Here is a 21,584-nt window from a genome sequence, read left to right as displayed (position 1 = left end):
CTCAGGATCCACCATTTGTTGTGTGGATTTTCACAGGATGCAGACAAAAATTCCAAAGTTCTGCATAACACATTGGTGTCACTGTAAAATCTGCAGCAGACTCTCTGTGTATGCACCTTGCCTTGGCAGGTTTGTAAATTCAGGAATTCAGAGGGTGATATTTTCCCCAGAAGCTTAACATTATGTCCTGGGGGTCTGTCCACCTCAACAAAGCCATACTTTTTCCTCTTAAATGCTGCTTTTGATGATTAAACAGAGCCATCAATCAATGAGAAACAAAAAAACCTTCAAATAATTTTTCCCTACCACACAAATGAGGATTTAGTGTAAGGATCTGAGCCCACACAGAATTATGGGTACTAATTTTAGATAGTCACCTTTTTGAAGCTCATCCTAACCTAATTAAGTGTCTGTTTTACCCTTAGGGTTGGCACTTTTACTGGATGAGACAACAGCTGCATCTCTGTGAGAAGCCTTGTGAAGGGCAAAATATTTGTTAGTGGTTGCTATTTTCAGCCTTGCCAGAATAAACAAAGAGTTAGGCACCTGCAGTCGTTTCTTTTGAAAAGTCAGCACAATGTGTACATACTCTGGGGTCAGCAGAGGAAGGCACAGGGAGGATGGGCAGGCTCACCCGTGAGGCTTTAGGGAGATGCTGCTGGAGGGAGTGATGGGGCTCTTCAGCTTGGAGACATATGGGACTGTTAGGTGATTAATAACACTCTTCTAGCAAGGGTGAGGAATACACAGAGGAACAGAATGCTTTGAAATCATTAATGCATCTTGGGACAACCCATTGTGAGATTCACATTGCCTATAAACAAGAGAGCTAGCACAAACAAACTGGGGGAGTTCAGTCAGAGGCGAAGGTAGAAGAAAATAGCAGAATTTTTTTTTCTTGCTACTTTTTATTTTTTTTAATAATTAACCACAGCTACATTTCAGAACATACAATTTTAGACCGTGATTGTCTAAACAATATATCTTAATCTCAAAAACAATTAGGCATTGGGCTTAGCGTGCCTCAGAGGGTTACATAAACTAGATCCAGGATAACTCCTTACTCAAGAAAAACATTCCTGACTGTGTGGGAGAGCAGATGGCATTTAAATAAACTGTATTTGCAGGAAACCCCCTGGTACCATGAGATAGCAAATGGTACTGTCACTGCTGTTCCCCTGCTTGGGTTTGTGGGAAGCTATGAAAAAAGAGTATGCCAAATGCTGTGGTGATGAAGCTGAGAGGGTCAGTCTGCAGACAGGTTATTACATGGGTCAGCACTGTTGTACACTGACAAGTGCCTGTGGCTGGTGTGCCACATCATACCCTATCTTGGGTGACAGGGGAGGAGTGAAGGGGAATGTGTGTGCTGGCTCCATTCTCCAGAGTAGGCAAAGAAAGACTAGGAGTAAATGCAGCCACAGGTAGGTTTGGATGGGGAAGAAGGATCTTCAGCTGCTCCCCATCACATGGCTGAGGGCATCTAATGCTAGAGAGAGCTGTGTGGATGGGGCTAAAGACCTGAGACCCCTTAGACAATCTCGTCTTGAAAGGCAGTAGGAAGACTACACCAAAGTGTAGGCTCTGAATTTGACACCAGATGTCCTGGCAGTGGTAAGATCTATGTTTTATTGGATAAAGGTATTTGGAAGAGTATCATAGCCCTGAAGGCACCCACAAATCTTAATGGCCCTGATAAGCCTTTCCTGGGACCACTCTACCCATGGCCCAGAGCCCCTTTTCAGCCCTTGGGGCCGTCAGTTCCTGCTCCAGTCATGTTGCAATGTTGCTGCTCTCCAGCTTTCCATGACTGTGTTGAGGTCATGGCTTGACCTTATGGGGACAGTCAAAGCCCAGGGAAGAAGTCGCTGCTTTGAGTGAAGGCACAATGATGGGCCACTGGAGTGGAGGGTTAGTGGATGTTTCTGTAGGTCTTGGCTGTTTGTTTCCATGTACTGAGGGAACTGAAGGAGAGTTAAGGGAATTATGCTGCTTGATTTGGTTTGGTTTGAAAAGGACTTATTAGTGTTTGGTTTCTGCTTCTCTGCTTACCTGACAACTACATTCTCTATGAAGCTTTTTGTTTTTTCAGATATAATTTATGAGTTAAGAATGAAACCCTTGTGACTCAGTAACCATGTGGGGCAATTTGCCCAAGGGAGGTTTATCCCATCCACCCTGGTTTTGGCCCCTCATGGTCTAATGCCTTTCCCACAGTAACCCTTCTGCCTTGATTTGTTGAAGGTTACACAAGGATCTGAATTATTTTTCAGACTACTTTTTTATTATTACTATTGTTACCTGTAGTATTTTTAGAGGATGGATATTTGAGGGTGGAGAATACGCAGATGAAAATGCAGTATTTGATTTTGTTGCCATGTGTGAGAAAGCCTGCAAAAAGTCAGATTTTCTAGGTCAATAAATGAATATTTATTGTTTGAAAATCTATTGTAAAGAGGAAGAAGCTCAAAACTTGACAATGATGAATAACTTGTATTGTTTCTGAACTCTGAGGTATCTAAGGGAAAAATAAATGTCTTTTTATAGGAAGAGACTCTCAGGGGGCTAAAAGAAACTGGCAAAACTATATATTCTGCCTATTTGTATAACTAGTGCTGAATAACAGAGAAAAATGAAGACATTTTAAAGGCCTAGTGATCTGTTTTCCCCTTTGGTTAGTCTTGCAACATTTCACAGTCTTTCACAACTTCACAGTAAGTTGGGGCATTATGGGAACATGGGATAGAGGTGCTTGATCACTGAGCCTTCATGTTGCCAGCAGCTATTCTAAAACCAGCACGCTGTCAGTAACTCCAGGTCTTCATTTGCTTGGCTGATCCATATAAATGAGCTCCTCTTGCTTTCAAGAGAGCATGTTCAGTTGAGCTTGTGGAGAAGCAATTGTCCTTTTGGCATGTTCATCATTGCCAATGCCAGTGAAGGGGCTTAAGAAAAGAATCAGCGAGTTAGAAAAATAACATTAACTGTGTGCCCATGCCTTTGGCACCTGAGAGATGGACGGGGTGCCATCCTTGATCAGCCAAGACAGCCAAAAAGGATGCTACTAAGAGGCTTCCAACATATCTTTGGGTTCATCCAGCATCCATATGGTGGTCTCAAGCTCCAAAGTTCACCTTAGTGGCACTGGAAATAATGACTGAGTAATGGTTTGTGTAGATTGCTGAGGGCAATAACTATCATTTAAAAGAACTTAATTTAAACTTATAATCCTTCTTAGTTGATCTGGGGTAACTTGACCATTAGGTCAGCCTGAAAGTATTTCCAGTGCTATAATCTAGTTGGCCTGATATGATTTCTTTTCCAAAATTGTAACTAAAGTGTATGTTGTAAATCATCCTTTGCTTTTGCCATCTCTCTTTTGGAAGAAGAGCTGTATTTCCACCACAGGCCCTTGGAAAATAAAGGAAGTCAGCAGGATCCGAGAGAATCCCATGTGTGCTTTCCCACAGGATAAAAGGATGGAGCAAGGGTGTCTGGGGTGCAGCTGGCTGAAATTATTACTTTAGCACTGCAGGAATCATCAGCATGTTGTGAGGATGTGTTGTTGGGCCAATGCATCCAGCAGAGGCTGGGAGTACACTGAGGAAGGGCAACTGTACATGTGACCTTTATTCTTAGAGTTTTTACTGGACCTTTAGTTACACCCCGTACAGCCACTTTGTGAAGTCCCAGATAAAACAGGTTTTAAAACTTGGTATATCATTATTTCACTAAGTGGTTAGTTCCCAATGGAAAGGTCTTTTCAGCTTATCTTTGAAAGACAGGCTTCATTGTGCTCTAGCTCTGTGATAAATTCTCCAGTTTGTCCTCTGTTGAAGGGAGATCTGTTCCATAATTTACAACTTCTTACAACCTCTTAGCTCTGAGGGCTAACACCTTTAAATGTGGTGCATCCAAAGGAAATTAATCTAAGAATAACTGACTTGAAAAATATGCTTATTAAATGTATTAGTAAGATGACAGATTCTCCTTGTTGTTGCCAATCTGTAACATTGAGATCTGCACCTCCCTTCCTCCTTGCTTGCACTAAGTAAGGACTTACTCCTGGAATTCAAAGTTGCTTCTGTTGTTAAATCTGATAGGTTCCAGCTAGAACTTGACATCAAATGAATATATCTCCACACTGTAAAAGCATGCAACTCATCTCTTTTTGCCTAAGGGAGAGTAACTCAGAAGGCAAAGCTCTTGCTGTTGCCAAGGAGCGTCCAATCCAAGCACTTGGGAAATCTGACTTAGTAAAGAATTTTTTAATCTTTTGTTTACAAGTTACAAATTCAATTTCTATAGTAGATTCAAGCCTGAATAATGTAACAGGAACTGTATTATAAGCTCTATATCCATGCTTAAAGCAATACTTACTGAAATCCCAAACCACTTGAGCAAATCGGCTTCAGTTTGGCTCATTGTACTTCACCCTTTTGAGAACAGAAACCAAGTTTAGAGTCAGAAGTTAATTTCTTATCCTGGACCATGGAAAAAAGAGCACATCACAGGAATGTATTCTGTGCTAACACAGCTGCTGTGGAATAGCTTTCTACAGGGAAGGTATTAAGAAAAAACATATGAAGCTCTTGCATCACATCTAATGAATTATCCATGAACAGTGAAATCAAACTGAATCAGAAAATGCAAAGTACACTTATGGGTAGTACTGTCTTTTTTACTGTGAAACAGGAATGGACAGATATCATAGTGGGGCATATTTAAAATTAAAAATTGCAGTTCCTACTCTGATAGTTCCATGTTTAAGTGTGTATTTAAAGGATACATTTTGGTTGGTTAAAGCACAATTAATTTTAAATACAGAATTAAAGAACTATCTATTTGACAGATCTTTTTAAAATTTCAGTATGAATACAAGGCTCAGAATGATTTATTAAGCCTGCTAAAGCTGGAGTCATGCATAAGCAATGAAGAAAGGCATGCTGCAGTTCTGTTCTGGCTTTGCAAATTCTGCTGCTGGTTTTAATGTCCATAACTTTTAAAGCTCTATTCCTTTACTGAAATGCAAATGTTAGTCCATCTGTTGTGTGCCATATGCTTTTCTTAACAATATTATTGATGAAATGTTGGATTATTAAAAAAAAAAAACCAAAATATTTTTTGAAATACACTCTCCTTGCACTCTGAAGAATCTTCTTTCAGGTTTTATAGACTCCACCAGTGTTTGCTGAGACATAAAACTTAATTTTTGCCTTTGATCAACTTGTCTGTCACTCAACTTTACTCATACTGGTGCTTAATACATAGTAGTTTTTCAGATAAAAATAAACTGAAAATGTTTTCTTTAAAAATTATTTTCTAGGCATGAAAGTGCTGACTGCGTGGTCAAAATGGATGAATGTAAAACTCAGAAGTTTTGCAAAGCTTCTGTCTTTTGCATGAAGTGTGTGACTCAGTGCAGTCTTGAATCCAAACAGTTTTAAAAATTAAAAAGGATGATGCAGCTTTTTATCTGGGGGAAATATAATCTGAGTCCACCTGTGAAAATTCAGAACACTTGTACAGTTTTGAAAACAGAATCCTTAAATGTTGGTAAGAAGGTAAAATGTAATCAAGGGATACAAAAGTGAAAGGAAATAGTGGAGGGAGGTTCAAATCAATGATTAAGTAAATTGGTTCTACTGGGTGGAATGAAGAGGAGTTATGGAGGTTTCAGATCCAAAAAGAGGTGAAGACTGGAGACAGTGGGATCCGGAAGCATGAACATTTTAGTTTCACCTTCTGCTTTATTTCTCAAGTTCACGTGAAGACATGCAATGTTTGCTCTTCCAGCTACATTCATGACTTTCTACCATGAAATCTGGGATTTGGAGGGGCCCTATCCTTTTGGGAAGAAAGATCACTTGAGATATGCTCTCATAGGGAAAATGGGTTTATACCAATCTCTCCTAGACTGCATACTGGGATCTCCCATAAGCTGAAGAGCAATATGCAGTTCTTGAATGGGGAAAAAAAGGGAGGTATACTACTCTACCCAGGCAGGCACTAGGATCCATGGGCAAGGCTTGTAAGGATTTGGGTCCTTTTCCCTGCCCTTTCCGTATGAACCATTGGATGCCCAGCCTGGCCTTTTGATGTGGTGAGCAGAGAGCAAGCTACTTCCAGGCTAAACCAAAAGTACAGCATTGAGATGGCACTGAGGGACTGGGTAGAGACATGCTCTGAGCTTGTCCCAAATTCTCAGTGAGGTGCTTTATACCACTTTGGGAAACCTTTTCTGTTTCCAGGCTGATCTCCAAGGCTACATATCTAACAGTAAATACAACAGGCTGTATTTACTCCATCTTCCAGCCCAGTGGCAGAGTCGTGATCATTTCAACATCTTCAGATTCTTTTTCTTCTATACAGGGACAGTCTTATGTGGTCTGCTTTCTGGGAGCTGCCCCCAGCCCATACTGCCCCCAGCCCAAGCCTGCACATGTAGGACAGGGCTGCTGGGTGCAACTAAAGCCAGCTGGTGAGGTGCAAGCTGTTAAATGGCATGGCTGTTCATTCACCACGGCACAGCTCTGTGCTCTGGCACTGCTAAGTGTATTATTTTTGACATAGTCTAAATACTATGTCCCCATAAACATTTGAATTCCTTTCTGATTTGAGTTTTCCTGTTACCAGCAAGAGCTGATGCTCTTCCTGACTACACCTGTAAGGAAATTTCTTCCTAAGCACTGATGGTAAGAAATCTGTACCATAAGTCGTTTCCAGCCTACACAGAAATGCATTGTCTAATTAGTGGAAATACAACCTCTATTCTGACTCATGTAAATACTTACTTCTCTTTAGAGCTTCTTGAACTGCATGTCTTGTAGCTTTATAATGGTTAAATTATCCTGTTAAGGTGAAGTCGTTCAGGGATTTGAAGGAGTCTGATCATACTGCTATGGCTTAATGCTATCATTACTAAGTGTTCTGATGGGTTTACCTTAACAATGATTAAAGATGAGTAAGGAACATAAAAGGATTTATTTAGTCTCACTTTAAAGCCTTTATTCTGTATTTTTTTTCCATTCAACTGCACTTTGACCTATGAGAATTTTGGTTGCTTATAGACATATGCCACTGAGTTATGTTTTATTCCCTTACTCATAATTTGTTTTTCTGGACATAATGTCCTTACTACTGATTACCTGCATGTTGCTTGACTGTTTTCCTTTTGAAATCCAAGAGAAAAATGTTGTAACAAATAATCACATAAACATTATGTAAGTGCTTGGAAGTTAACAAGGAAATGAGTATCAGCCAGCATGGACTTGTCAAGAACAAATTATATCAGACTAATCTATTTTTTTCTATGACCATGTAACAGGCAGTTTTGATAGGGGAGAATCAATAGATGTCATGAGCCCTGACATTAGGATGCTCTGACATTCCTGCAGATAAGCTGGAGAAACATGCTCTGGATATGAAATTTCTCATGGTTTTGTGTTCTCAGTGCACAGTTCCCCACAGGTCACTGACCAAATGGTGGTAAGCAGTACTGAGGCACTGTAAGGATCTGTTATGACTCTGGGCACACTTAATCTTTTCATTAACAGCTAATTGATACAAGAGGAAGCATGTGTATTATACTTGCAGATAATTGTAAGCAGGGAGAGACTGAAATATGTGTAAGGTAGTGCTTCCTATCTACTAGGTCCTAGGGAAACTTCCACAGAAGTGACAGTGTATAGCTCAGGGTACTGTCCCAAGGAAGATGGGTGCAGCTGTAATTGGAAACAACAAGAATGACCAGTGGCCTGTGAGGGAAGGCTGAAAGAGCTGTGCTTGCTTGGTCCAGAGAAAAACCAAGAGGAACGGCAAGTACACAGAAAGCTCCCTTAAAAAGGAATGGAAAAAATTCTTTTTATCTGTAGTGTATAAGATGGAAAATAATGGACTTAAATCGTATCAGGGGACACCAAGGTTTGACACTGGGAAAAACTTTTAACATTCAGGATAATTAAGCACTGGACATATTGCCTGGGGAAGATGCATAATCTCTTACTGTTGGTGTGGTTTTTTTTAATGAGCTAGACAAAAATCTGTCAGGACTGATATAGTTACAAGTTGATTTTTGCCTTAGGGCAAGGGGATAGGTTAGAATTCTTGAGTCTTTCAAGCACTATTGCCTGTAGTTCTGTATGTCACTGCTGATTTCAGCACTTCCATATTCATGTCCAAAAGCTGGCTGAATACATACGGAGCCTGAGTTTTCACTCTGACCTCTCCCCTGTGCTTTCCTGTAATCCATAAAATGAAGCCCAGAAGGGGTAGATCCAATTATATGTTAGTTTAGAGGCACAAATATTAGGGAGGTAAGAGATAAAGAACTGAAGCTTGGGTGAGAAATGTCCTGCCTTCACAGTGACATTGTGCCAAGTGTACCAAGTTCAGTCTTGTTATGCTCCCAAATGGCCCATCTATGATTGCATTAGCACAAAGTATCACCATCTGAGAAGAGCTCACATGCAGAATTCATTGAATTAAAATTTAAGGCAATAAATGAGAGCTTATAATGTATTGGAAACATTATCAGTAGCAAGATTGCCAGCATATTAGTGACTATGATGGATTGACTACTGGAGAATTCATTAAATTTACAAGAGTCCCCCCAAATGAATCCACTGGCTAAAATATTAATTGTTGCCCTTGGGAGCACTTTGGCCATTTAGTTTCCGAGTAGAGCTTACTCTGAGAAAAGGATTATGCTACTGATGTTTGCTTGAATTTAGGAGTGGAGTCAATTTATGTTGGGTTTTTCAACATTGAAAATAGTTTCTCTTTGTACAAAGCTTGCTGCCTTACTAATCATAGGGTCTGTGAGAAATAATTTTATGAGTGAAAAATATATTACTTAACACAACGTGCCCCAAAAGTATAAAGAATAACCAATATTATATTCACGCAATGACACTCAATCTAAAGGCTGTGATTGTTTGGTTGTGTGGAGGATGGTAGTGATTTCTGTCTGTGCAGTCACTTCTGCTAAAAGAGGAGAATTGCTGAAGTTTTAAAAACGAATGCAGAGAAATTCTCTACTTTCCATCTTAAGCTGATGGATACTTTAAGGTTGCAAAGTCAAGTGTATCTGCATATTGTGAATGTGCACTGAAGAAATTCTCCAAAGACTGAGACTGTAACTCTCTTCAATAGAGTGGATCTGTGGAATTGTTCTTGGATTAACTCAAAGTGCAAAGGGTCACAATCTGGATTTAATTTTCTTATTTGTAAATTCTGATTCTGTTTTAGACAACTGGAGATGGTTGAAGCAGACCAGATCTTCTCCAGGTGCTTGTGATTGAATCACAAATTGGTTTATTGGCTACAAAATTGAGATCTGTAATAACTTTCATGGGTCAGTACCTGCAGAGTTGATGTCTTTAATGGAACTAGAACTATAACTCAACTGTAATGTAGAAAAGATGAGAAATTTTGGGATGAGGTGACTGATATTTTTTTTGACAGACCCTTAGTGTTATATACTAAATGTTAAAGAAAACAATCACAGCAATAATAGTTGCCAATGGCCAAGAGAGGATGGGAAATCTGGGGCTTGTTCATCCAGTGCTGATGGGCTGGTATTCTGGGACCCTGAAGACCACCACCTGAATCACTGATAGTAAGGTGAGTGTTGGGGCAGGAGAGAATAATTTTTCTTGCACTTCTGAGCTTTGTTTCACAGCTCCAGGAAAAGCCAAATGCAGATGCAGTGCTAACTGCACAGCCTTGTTAGAATACAGCTTTTCATTTGGGCTTTTCTTTTTATCTTGCACAAGATGCAGTCCTGGCTTGTCAAACCTGGGAAATGGGTGATTCATCTATTGTACTGTCCTGTTCTCAGTAAATTGCAGTGTGATTCCCAATTTACCTGCCATATGACCAGTTCTTCTTAAAAATCCAAATGCATAAGCCATCTGTGTCCAAGAACATGGGAAGGGAGCACATTACTTACGAAGTATGTAATCAAGCAGTGTGGTCTAACCATTAACTAGGTGACATCCTTCTCTTTATTTGGACAGTTTACTGGCTCTAGGGTTTCAAGCGGGAGCTGTCACTTACACTTTCTGATAATACAACTTAATTAAAATTTCATTCCTGTACCAGCAAGTGCCAGGTCACCAGATGGTTACTAATTGTTATGTCCACATATTCTGTTCTGGATTGCAGCAGACTATGTTTGTGCTAATGTTACTGGGACAATTGCTACATGTACTTTGCAAATGTTTACTATACAAATCTTAGTCTTTAAATAATGTAAAAAGAATTGCTTCAGTATTTACTAATCCATGTAAAGTAATAAACTTCCACAAGACCCTAACAGCTTTATTTTTAAAAAATCAGAATTTCTGAGACTGTAAAAACTGTAGTCCAATCAGAGAGGTAATTCAAATCACACAGTCTCATCATATCGGTAAGTGCAACGTAAGTAACGCTTATCCTGAGGCAAATACCTTGCAGACTGTGGGACAGGATACCCAAACTGGGAGGTTAGAGTAGAAGATGTTAACAGAACACATGAAGAAAATCTGCTGACTATCACAGGTTTATGGAAGGCAAGAAAGGATACACACTGAGAGGACGTGCATCAACACACTTCATACTTCTGAAACTCTTGCTTAGGACCTTTTGGGCCTGGAAATATACTTACTGTGCTGGGCTTAGAAGAACTCTGTGTCATAAGCTCCAGGCCTATCCATGACAGAAAGGGAAGATGATCACTGAAGCCCATTAAAGTTGAAGGCATGGGCTGGACCCTGCTTCCCTCTCTCCCTGTGTCCTTGTAGGTCTTTTCCCTTTTGGTCATGTATGTGAAGAAGTGGTAGCTTGGCCTTTTTCTTGTAGCTGGTTCTGTGTCTGCATGTGAAATAATGAAGGAATAGGAGATAAAGTGATTGCAGAAGATTCTTTTGAGAGCGGGTACCTGGCCTGCTCTGAGTAAATGGCAAGGGGGAGGTTTCATGCAGAAATGAACAAAACTATTTAGGTCTCTTCAGGAGTAACGAGCATGGTACTGAAAGACAGAACCAGCTGCCTACTTAGAGACAGGCACTGAGGACAATCATGGCGACAGCTTTTGGAAAATAGAGTGTAATAATGCATGATATGGTATCTGATGGATTGCCTGACCACTTGCTGGAGTGGGGACAGGAGGTTTCGTAGCTGATGCATTTGAGAAACTCATTTACTTCATGAAACATTTTTGCACTTAACCTCCAGATGTGCCTAAAAGTCTTGTTGATGTTCCCCAATGCCTGTCAGGAAGTGATAAAAAAGAGAGAACAAGTAATCCCTGTCACTGCTGGTGACTGTATATCGGTTTCTAAACTTAGAGTGGCAGGGCTTTCCTCTTTGCTTCTTTGGTTGCTTTTGCTTTACTCTGTTGTCTTTAATTGCAGTATCAAAGGGTATTTGATGGTGTGTCTGTTTTTGTGCTTGTTTTTAACTTTTTGTCCAGAACAACTCCCAAACTGAAAAGAAAGAGAAAAGATCAGCAAATTGTGTTTTGTGTAGGGATGGTAAAAATGTAATTTCTGATATATAAGTAATTTTTATCCAGATTATCTTAGAAGACAAATTCTTCCTTGTAGAATCAGGAAGGTAATTGAAAGACAAGTTGTGATATTAAAGTTAGCCAGGGGAGAAGCAAATGAAACTAGATTCTGTCCAAGAGGGACTCATCCCTAAAACTTACTCCCTCCTTCCTGTTCTTCTCTGTCTTCATTTTAATGTCCTGCAGGTGAAAATGCAAGGCCTATGGGGCTATTCCAGAAAAACATACTTTCTTTGACCCAGAGTGCAGGGATCAAAGTCATGTTGCTATTGCATCAGTACAGTTTTACTCTGCTTTATGCTGTACATCTGATCTGCAACTTTGGTATTTACTCCAGTTGCAGAACTGTTGGCAGACCTGTGTGAGACAGCTCCAGTAAAAGCAGGACTGCTGGGATCTACATTATTGCTAAACTCAAAACAAAACAAAATGCTTATCTTCACAGTTCTTCCTATTGAGATTAGAAGTAGAAGTAATAAATACAGTGAAGGAAGCTGTTCTCAAATTATTTGGTATGCTAAGTGGAATGGGAAAGTGCTTAGAAATATTTCTCAAATGGTTTCTGTAAACATTCCTTGAATAATTTTCCTGTGCTTAGGTTTGGTGTGTGTTTAAGAAGACAGGGACACTTTCTAGAAAATTAGTTTTTGTCTTCCCTTTTGTATTTTAGAAATCTCACAGAGCTTGGGGAAACAGAATTTCAGTTCCATTTTAAGACTTTAAAAGAAGCAAATAAAGTTTCAGAGGAACAACTGAAACTTAGCCCTCAACTTGACACCAAACTCCTTTAAGTTAGGCCCTGACTCATTGTTCTGGACATATAAATGTAATGCCAGCAGCTGACAAGGGATGTTTCTTTAGCTGACTACTGTACTGCTATAAGGTTTCAGAAAAACAGAAGGCAAATTTCAGTTAGGACACTGTTGCAATTAGTGCTTTCCTGGATGCAGCCCTTGACTGTATCAACCCATACTAAATCCACATGGCATGTGTGTGATGTGACAGAATTTAATCAACAGCTAAAAATTTGCAAAAAGAATGCAGTTAAAAAGTGGTGTTGTAACAGTGATGAACACCAGGGAAGCAGCAAGTCAGTGAATCTGCTGGTCTCATTGAAAATTAACCAAATTTCCTATTGATAAAAGGCTTTGAATGGGTATGTAGGAAATGTACTGAAGTACCTTGAGTTTGGGTTCTTGCCTTTCTGTTGAAGGTCCCTGAACAACTGGTTGGATGCTTCTTTTGAAGAAACCCTATGCATCTATTCCACTGTACAAATAAAAATGCACAGTGTCTGGAGGGCTGTAGAGTAGCATTACAGAAGCAGCAGGAGATGAGAGACCTGCAACAATCAAAAGGCTGCTAACAAACAGATTCTCTTACCTACAATAATTCTTTTGCTGAGTCTTGTTAGAGTTGTGGATAAGAAAATTAGAACTGCATCCCATGTTATATCAGTTTCCCTCATATTGTGTTCGATATTAGCAAGGTTTGACCGTGTATCCTGAAGAGTTTCCTTCACTACATATGACATTAAATTTTGATCAGCATTATTATTAGCTTAGTCTTATCCCAGTGTTGACACCAGCAATCAGGAGTAAGCATAAGAAATGTTAAGGACTGCAATGTAGAGAAGGTCAGACCATGATCCGATGGTTTCTGTCTTAAATTTTATGTCTGGCATATTCCTGTGGACAAGAACTCCAGGCAATACAGTTACCCACAGGCAGAAAGAGCAGGAGTGACATGAAGGAAGGAAACAGAGATGTACAGCAATTTCTAGATTTTTTTTTTGAAGACGGGTGAAGTTAGAATTACACAGAAATGGGTAGAGAGTAGGAAACTAAGGTTCATAGAAGCAGGAAGGGGATAAACCATGCAGAGCCCAGCAGACAATGGGCAGAACTTTAATTTCATATCAAAGATGAGAACAAATCAGTGAAGGTGTCTGAGAAGTGTCTGGAGTTTTCCTGAATGATAAGTAGGGCAAGATGAATTCTAAAGATGGCATGAAATACGTGATGAGAAGAAGCTGGAAGAGGCAAGGCATCAAGATGAAAGGCACAACAGGGCAGGCAGTGGGACATGTCCCTGAAATATGGTTCTGGATATCCTGTTGGCATTGAAACTTAGGGAAGAGTCAAAGGTTATATATTCTTAGTACATAAGCATAAGAGACAGAAAAATACTGAATCTGCAAACAGTTAAAGACAAGAGAAAAGGAGCTGGAATTTCATTGACACCAAGGGAGTTTCTTTCAATCATGATACCACTAAACTTTCCAAATGCCTCTGAAAATATTTGTTGAGGCATGACTTATCTACTTTCAAAAACACTTTTGCATTCCAAGAGATAATATGGTTAGAGTCCTCTGCATGGGTTTCCATTCTGCAACCTTTTTTGAGGTGACTAATTCTCATGGAATTTCAGGGGATTTGATAATTTAAATACCTTTACTTCCATTAAAAAACCTAGCTACCTACTGTTAATAGATACATAAAGAACATGAAGGCATGGATGAAAATTTATAGGCTATCATCCAGAATGTTTGTAAAATGTCTATGATTAGAATAAATAGACATCTGAATATTTCTAATTAACATTTTAGTTTTGTGGGGTTTTTCTGTTGTTTGAGGAGGTAGGGTGGGTTTGTTTGGCTAGGGGTTTTTGTATAAACTGTACCTGAACCAATCCTTTAAATGTTCACTGAGTTAGGAGTAATGTGTATTTCAAATGTTATTTAACCATTCCTCTGCGAAGCCATTTTATTTTAAACAAGTGGTAAATGAATCACTTGCAGAGGTCTCCGCAGGATTGAAGATTAATACTGTTTTCTCCGGCATGAGTCGTTCAAATTCATCCTCTAGAAAACAATAGAGAACACTGACTACCCTTCTGGGAAAATGCAAACAATTCCGTAAAGTCCGGGGAGGTTTACATTGCAGTTGTCATATAAAATTCAGGCAAGTGAAACCATAAAAGCCAAGCCAAAACAAAAAACAGTTTAATACAGGTGAATGTCAATGCCAAACAAGAAAAAGGCAGTGAAGTTGCAGCTTGTCTGGGTGACTTCAACACAACAGAACTGCATGCATACAAGGAATTTAAAATGAGGGAAGAACCTGAATGTGAACAAAACTGAAATTAAAATCGAGCAGTATACTGACTGAAAGCGAGGACAGAAAATGCAAGTAGCCAGCTGGTAGCAAACCTTAGCTATAGCAGATGTGAGTGCCGTTAGCTCTAAATGCATGTTAAATTAAAGCCAGCATCTGTTCTTGCAGATATGGCCTCAGTCATCTTAAAAGAAAGATTAATTTGGAAATCAAAACTTTAGAAAAGGATTAATGGCAGGGTTTGGTAGAGCTAGAGAAACCTGATGTCTGATAACCATGGGCAAATGTTCACAGTCCTGTTTTTTCTGCAGCTCCGAGTGAGTGGTGTTACATAGGAGCTGGTGAAGGTCCTGCACCTAGAAGTCAACAAAACCTTTTAAGGATGTGAATATGAGATTCAATGATTTGACTTCTTTCTAGACAATCAAAGCTAAGCAAGTATTAAAATGGTGACAAATGATGAGACAAGGAAAGCAAAGTCCCAAAGATTTCTAAATAACAATCAGCATCTAACTCTGAGCAGCACTTATACAAAGAGAAACAAAATTATTACAATACCAGGCACCATAAAATACTGGAACCTAGAAAAATGAAAGCAGTAAGAATGAGTCAAAAGTTCAATCACACAGTTAGCGAGCCTGGATGTAACTTCAGGAAACTGAGGAAAAGGACTTTCAAAATGATGAAGGGATTACAAATAGTAAAATAGGCAGTAGGAACTATCATCAGAGAAATCACAAACAGAAAAGAAATTGTGTCATCCAATCAGAGTACTGAGAGCTGAGGAATAAAGAAATGGAGGAAACATGCCTAGCTGGGCCTTCTGAACACTGTTCTTAGTCACCGAGTATTAAGACTGAGAAGAAGTACTTGGCAGCAGGAGGAAGGTTACAATAGAAGGGGTAAAGCGGCAGAAACCATCAGTGTTTGGTATCCTGCTCTTCTCATTGCACCATCAGTTATACAGTACTGGCTATCGAAATTCATTTTAATAAATAGGACGCTGAAATAACTGCTTAAAAACAGTCATAGAAAACTTGTTTTAGGGTCATAAATTCTGAATTAATATGTACATGCATTAGTTTATTTCTCATTTTGGGTCTTGCTGTAAAACATGAAGTTTAGTTTTATATGATTTAACAACCTTTAACTTAAGCAACAAAATTATGGTTTTGACCACCCATCTACCTTATTTCTAGAATATTGTACAGATTTAGAGCAATGTTGCTAAAGTAACAAGTCTAAAGGAAGAAGTTAGATGGCTTTGCTTAGTGAGGATCAATATTAAGTAATTACTTCTCACATTTTAATTTCTCTATAGTAAAGTGTAAAGTTTTAAAGTTTACAACAATATAAAACTTGAAGTAATCATAGTTTACTGTTTAATGGTGTGGAGCAAGGAAATTTTTAGAGGTAATGAGTCAATGAGACCATGTATTCTTAAATATTTATGCTACTTCTGGGATGGTTGTGCAAGAACTGTGGAGTATATGCTACTATTATTTGCTTCTCCCAGCATATTGCCATGTCCCCTGCACAAGCATGATCCATGAAATTTAGCCCTCACAGGTTAGAAATTACGTCTTTATGAAAGAATGGTACAATACTTCCATTAGAGAAATCTCTTATGAAGCCTCTGATGTTAACAACCTGATAATGGGGGTACAGGATGCAAGTTATAATGATAAAATTGGCTAGCTAGTATAATGTTGTTGAGTGCAGATTACTACACGATTTGTACAAAATGGAATTTGTTGCTGCCAATTTTTTTCTTATTTTGTACCGATAGCAAACATATCTATTTTGTTATGTTGGGCTGACATATAGAAACCTCTTGTCTTTAGCAGATATGTCTTGCCAATATATTGGTTTATGAGTTTTCAATAATAAATCCGTGATGAAAAGTTCTTTTGCACTTTTGTTGACTGAGAGTTGCTGTTTGAATGTTGAGTAAAAATTCATTTACTCTCACAACATAGATAATATCTGAAAAGATTATTATCCCTGATGGTAGAAACTATCTGCTAACCTCTCCATGCAATACTAACTACCTGGAGTCTATATTTGAAAATAAAAAAACAAAAACATGTAAGCACGATGTTCTTGTGTAATGTCTCCTATTGTCTTCCTAGTATGCATTTTCATCATTCTCCCAATAAAATTATAAATGCTATTACACAGTAAACATTAGAAATGTTATCCCAAATAAAATAAGCTGAAAAGAGAATAGTTTCATTATTTAAACAAAAGAAATATTGTTCCTACCATATTTGCTTCAGGAAATTGAAAAGTGAAGATGGGATAGGGGATAGAAAAAGGACTGGAAATTTGCCCTTCAGTTTCAACCCATTTGGGGTTGAAAATAAACTTTTATTTTTAAAATAAACTTTTCTTAAATAATGTTGTTCAAATCATGGACTTGTAGTGTTAGCAACTCATTTAAATAGCCACACTATGAAAATGGTTGGTCAGCATTGTATTTTAATGACAGTTTTGCCCATAAGAAGTGCAAGACATTATTCCATCAAAAAAATCAGAGTTACTGCCATCTACAAATGACAGGTTGAATCCATGTGTATCAAAGAAGTCCATGGCATTGGAAGAAAAAGTAAAAATAATATTTTGGTCTAGAATTGTAACTGATGAAAGAGACACTCTAAATAACATAAAAGAATTGCTCTGGCCAGAGATTCCTTTGATATATGGGTAATTTCAGCTGCTTACCTTTAGATTAAAAATATTAGTAGTGGTGTTCTCAGAAGTCAACACTAGATACTTGAATAATCCTCACAGATGTTCATACTTTAAATAGGAGAGGTACTGTCATTCCTACAAAATAAACATGTAGTAGGATGGAAAGGAAGAAATCCCTCCAAGATGTTGAAGTGTAAACATGGGTACTTGCAGCAAAGTACATGGAAAACTACAGTGGGAAATGAAAAAAGTTGTGGAAAAAGTCAGATTGTAAATTATAAGGAAAAGGGGAGTGGGTAAGTCTGTCATTTAACCCTGAGCATAAATGTTCTAATTGATGAGGTAGCTAGGAATGTAAAGCTGACACAGATGTACTACTCAAAGAGAATGGAAAGCGGTGTACAAGAGACTAAAAAGGCAGGAATTTTTAGTCCTCTTCAGATTCAAGCCAAAGAACGTCTCTAAAATTTGTAATAGGGATATGGGCTCTAAAAAAACCTCAGTAGTTAATCAGAAGCATTAAGTTCAATGATCAAATTGGAAGCCATAAAAACCAAACCAGAAATCAAAAGCAAACATCAGTAATAGTTCAACCATCTTGACAGAAAAGGGAACATGGCAAATTCCTCCTATTCTTGAATCTTTAAATCATGACATAATACGCTTGTTTGTTCCAAGTTTCTGGACTGTGGGTGCTGACCCCCTCTCTTTCCCCAGTGTCAGAGAATGCAATCGGGGAGTTGTGAAGCATTGAAAATTTACTGTGCTCTTCCCTACTCTTTGCACACCTTTTATCTTCAAGGTCAAGTAACTTCCATTCACCTCTTAAACTCTCCCAATTTATACAGATTTACTGTCACCGATAATTCTTACACTATTTTATAAAAAATTGGGAAAATCTAACTTAAATGAGAAACTTCAACTTAAGAAACTCTAAAAGGGCTTACCTAGTTCTGGTCACTATATTTAGTGATAGAACAGGGAAGCAAATATATCATTATACAGATTAGCTAATAATGTATAGAGCTGTGAATCTTATGTTTTAAGTAACTACCTGTAAAGAAAATGAAGCACAGAAGTATTTTCATGAGGAATAAAAACTTACATTTGGTTAAGAAGGAATTTTGTACTTGGCTGTTTCTGTAGCAATGCATAACTTCTACCCTGGCCAAGTTTTGTGGGTACTGACTGCTTTTGCTGCTTCTGTCTTCATCTCTGCTTTGACAATAAGTTATGTTTCCTGTGCTGTTTGGATTACTTTTGTGTTAAGACACTTAAGTCAGGCTGTAGGTACCACTTGAGCCATTTGTCAGAGATTCAAATAGTAGTTTATTTTAGAAACCTCTTAACTAAATTCACTGATGTGTTAAATGTGCATGATAAAGTCTTAAATTATCCTGTATATATTGCAGCTACATGTAACAGGCCTCATAAAGTTTAAACATCATAACTTAATCCAGACAGTGAGAATTTGTAATTACATTGTGTATCCTGGGAGCTTGTTTATTACAAGTTCACTAATGTCTTTGTACTGATTAGGAGCAAGTAGTTTTTCCAAAAAATCCTCCTTTTTGTCTGACATACTGTTTTCCGGGACACTAACTTCAAGATCAGACACGTTAGATGGCAAGTAAGAGCTAACTTTAGTTACTGACTTCTTTTCTTCTGCACAGGTCTGCCCCTTTCCTATATTCAGATGAGTAGCAGATTTAACTTCTTTGCTTGTTGATATTTGTTTAATATGTTGATCACCCCTGTTCTCTTCCTTACTGATCTGTTGGGCTTTCTCCTCTTCATCTAATAATGATGCCTCCATCTGAGCAAGGTTAAGTGAGTCAGAGGATTCAGCACTAGTTCTTTTGCTGGTTTTAAAGTCACGGTTTTTCCTCGAAGACTGGACTGGAGATGAAGCTGAAGGAACTGGCACGAGATCTGAAGTACTTTCAGCTTTTTGACTTGTCTTTGAAATTCTAGACCTGCAGGATTCTGGCTCTGTATCTGACCTACCTCGCTTTGGGCTTTCAAGACACAGAGGTTCAGGACTGCTGTCAAGAGCTTCTGAGTCTGTACACTCAGCACTGGTGAAATCTTCGGAATAAACTGTGTTTTCAGGACTAGCAACAAAGTCATCCGAGTATATGAATTCAGAGTTGTTTTCAACACTCCTGCTGAGGCTGGGCTTATGACCACTTATAACAGATGTGTCATCATGCTCCATAGTTTCATGATGGATTAAGTGTATTGCTTCCTCGTTACTTCCCTTTGCATTAGCATCTGATGGGAACGCTGCTAAGAGTTGAGCTTTTGCATACTTTTCCTCCTGAGCAGATTTTAACACAGTTTCCTCTGGTAAGGGGGTTGTAGTTACTTTGTATGGATGTTCCTTGCTTGCAATTGCATCGTTCCTCCGTAAACTTGCAATAGTCTGTTCCTGCAGGTCTGGGGACACATCTACTGTCACAGAAATGGACTCTGAGAGAACACTGTTTTCTAATGAAGTCTGGACAGTTTTATCCAACTGATTATTCCGCTTTGAACTGTCTCTCTTGCTACAATGCCTGCAAGAAACCACATGCTGTTCTCCGGCATTTCTGAGCAGCTTTCTGTTGAGTAAGGGGCTTCTTTCCTTCAGCATCTCCATTTGCTTTTTTCTGTACTTCTCCCTCCTTTCATGAATTATCAGCTTATCGGGGTTGGTCTGCTGCAGCCGTAGCCTCAGTGTATTTGTCAGCCCATACAACAATTTCTTTCTGGGAGGTCTGTTCTCCTTGGCTTTGCAGTTCCTTTCAGCAGCTGGCTGTCCCTGGAGCACAGCTTTCTTAGGTCCTCTCCCAGCACCAGAAGATACTGGTGGGGTGGCCTCTTGCCTGCCTTGTTTGAATCGGGGGCTCACAGCTCCACTGCTCCCACCAGGCCTCACAGGTGCCTCTGCAGGCTTGAGGGCAGCGGAGGGGCTGGGAGGCCGTGAGGCCCTTCCACCACCCCCCGGGGCCTGGTAAAGCCAGGCAAGATGTGGGTGGACAGCAGCAGCAGGCACAGCGCTGTGGGTGAGCACCGACAGCTCGGCCAGCAAGGCCCTGAGTAGCGGCAGCTGCCCCAGGGTGTTGTGGAGCTGTCGAGAGCTGGCGGGGTGCAGCAACGAGGGCCCGGCACTGGGACCCGGGGGATTCTGGCCCTTGTCTTTCTCCTGCGATCTCCTGACCTCGACGTGCTCCCATTGCGCCGCGGCAGCCGCTGCTGGGTGCCGCTGAGGCTCAGCCGGCTCACGGCTGTAATAGAGCAGCGGAGGGCAAAAGACGTTGCCTTCCAGCTCCTCGCTCTCCTCCTCCTCCTCCTCATTCGCCTTCTCCTTCTCCTCTTCCTGGTCCCCCGGCTCAGGGGAGGTGGCAGATGGCGTGGCAGCGCGGGGGCTTGCGGGGCTTGCCGGGGGCGGCTCCTTGCCGGCCTCCAGGCAGGTGAGGCGGTAGCCCAGGACCAGCTCCCCGACGGGGCGGCCCGCGGTGTCCCGCAGCGCGAAGCGGCCGCGGCGGCCGCACGAAGCGGGCGCTCCGGGCCGGTGCAGCAGCTCGGCGGCAGCAGGGGCCAGGGGGACGGCGCAGCTGCCGAGGAGGCGGGGGGGCCCCGGGGCGAGCCCAGCGGGCAGCGCCAGAAGCAGGGCGCGGAGCGGGCGGCGGCGGAGCGCGGCGCTGAGCGAGCCCCGGCGCCAGCGGAACAGGCAGCGCTTGCCGCGGCCGAAGGGGAAGGGCTGCCCCGGCCGCAGGGGCGGCGCGGTGGCGGCGGGGCGCAGCACCAGGGTAGGGAATTCCAAGAGGCGCAGCGCCACGGCCGGGTGCTCCGCGGGGGCTGGGTGCTCCGCGGGTCCCGGGTGCTCCGCGGGTCCCGGCCCCGCCACCCGCACCGCCTCCACCAGCAGCTCCAGCGCGAACAGCCCCTCCATGCCGGCCCGCGGGCACAGCTCTCGCGAGAGCTCTGTCTGTGTGGTGTGAGGCGCGTGGGCGACGCGGTCGTTCTCTCGCGAGAGTTGCGCCGCGGGCGGTTGTTCTCCGTCCCCGCTCCCTGTCCGGCGCATCGCGGGAGGCGCGGGCTGTGCCGTGGGCGCCAACCCCCTCGTCACCCCGCAGCGCAAGGGGAGACCATTGAGATCATCGAGTCCAACCTGTGACCGAACACCACTAAGTCACTTAGACCATGGCACTCAGTGCCACGTCCAATCTTTCCTTAAA

General features: G+C 40.8%; 1 protein-coding gene across 4 annotated transcripts in view; it reads right to left on the bottom strand.

Moving 5' to 3' along the window:
- Positions 1-21,298, bottom strand: part of MAP10 (microtubule associated protein 10) — a 36,604-nt gene extending 15,306 nt beyond the window's left edge. The window contains exons 1-3 of one of the 4 annotated variants that reach the window (XM_039379510.1): positions 18,467-21,298; positions 17,392-17,496; positions 4,381-4,436 (exon numbers count right to left, since the gene is read on the bottom strand). In XM_039379510.1, coding sequence (XP_039235444.1) covers positions 18,839-21,298 — 2,460 coding nt within the window. In that variant the 3' untranslated portion in view covers positions 4,381-4,436; positions 17,392-17,496; positions 18,467-18,838. Of the gene's footprint in view, positions 1-4,380; positions 4,437-10,773; positions 10,855-17,128; positions 17,497-18,466 lie in introns of those variants that run through there. The other 3 variants (XM_039379512.1, XM_027721439.2, XM_039379511.1) reach the window with 3 other exon arrangements.
- Positions 21,299-21,584: the final 286 nt, after the last annotated feature.

Source organism: Pipra filicauda, unplaced genomic scaffold, assembly GCF_003945595.2.
Source record: "Pipra filicauda isolate LSUMZ 115617 unplaced genomic scaffold, ASM394559v2 scaffold16_size7369187_pilon, whole genome shotgun sequence".
NCBI lineage: Eukaryota > Metazoa > Chordata > Aves > Passeriformes > Pipridae > Pipra > Pipra filicauda.
This window is presented reverse-complemented; position numbering and strand designations above follow the sequence as displayed.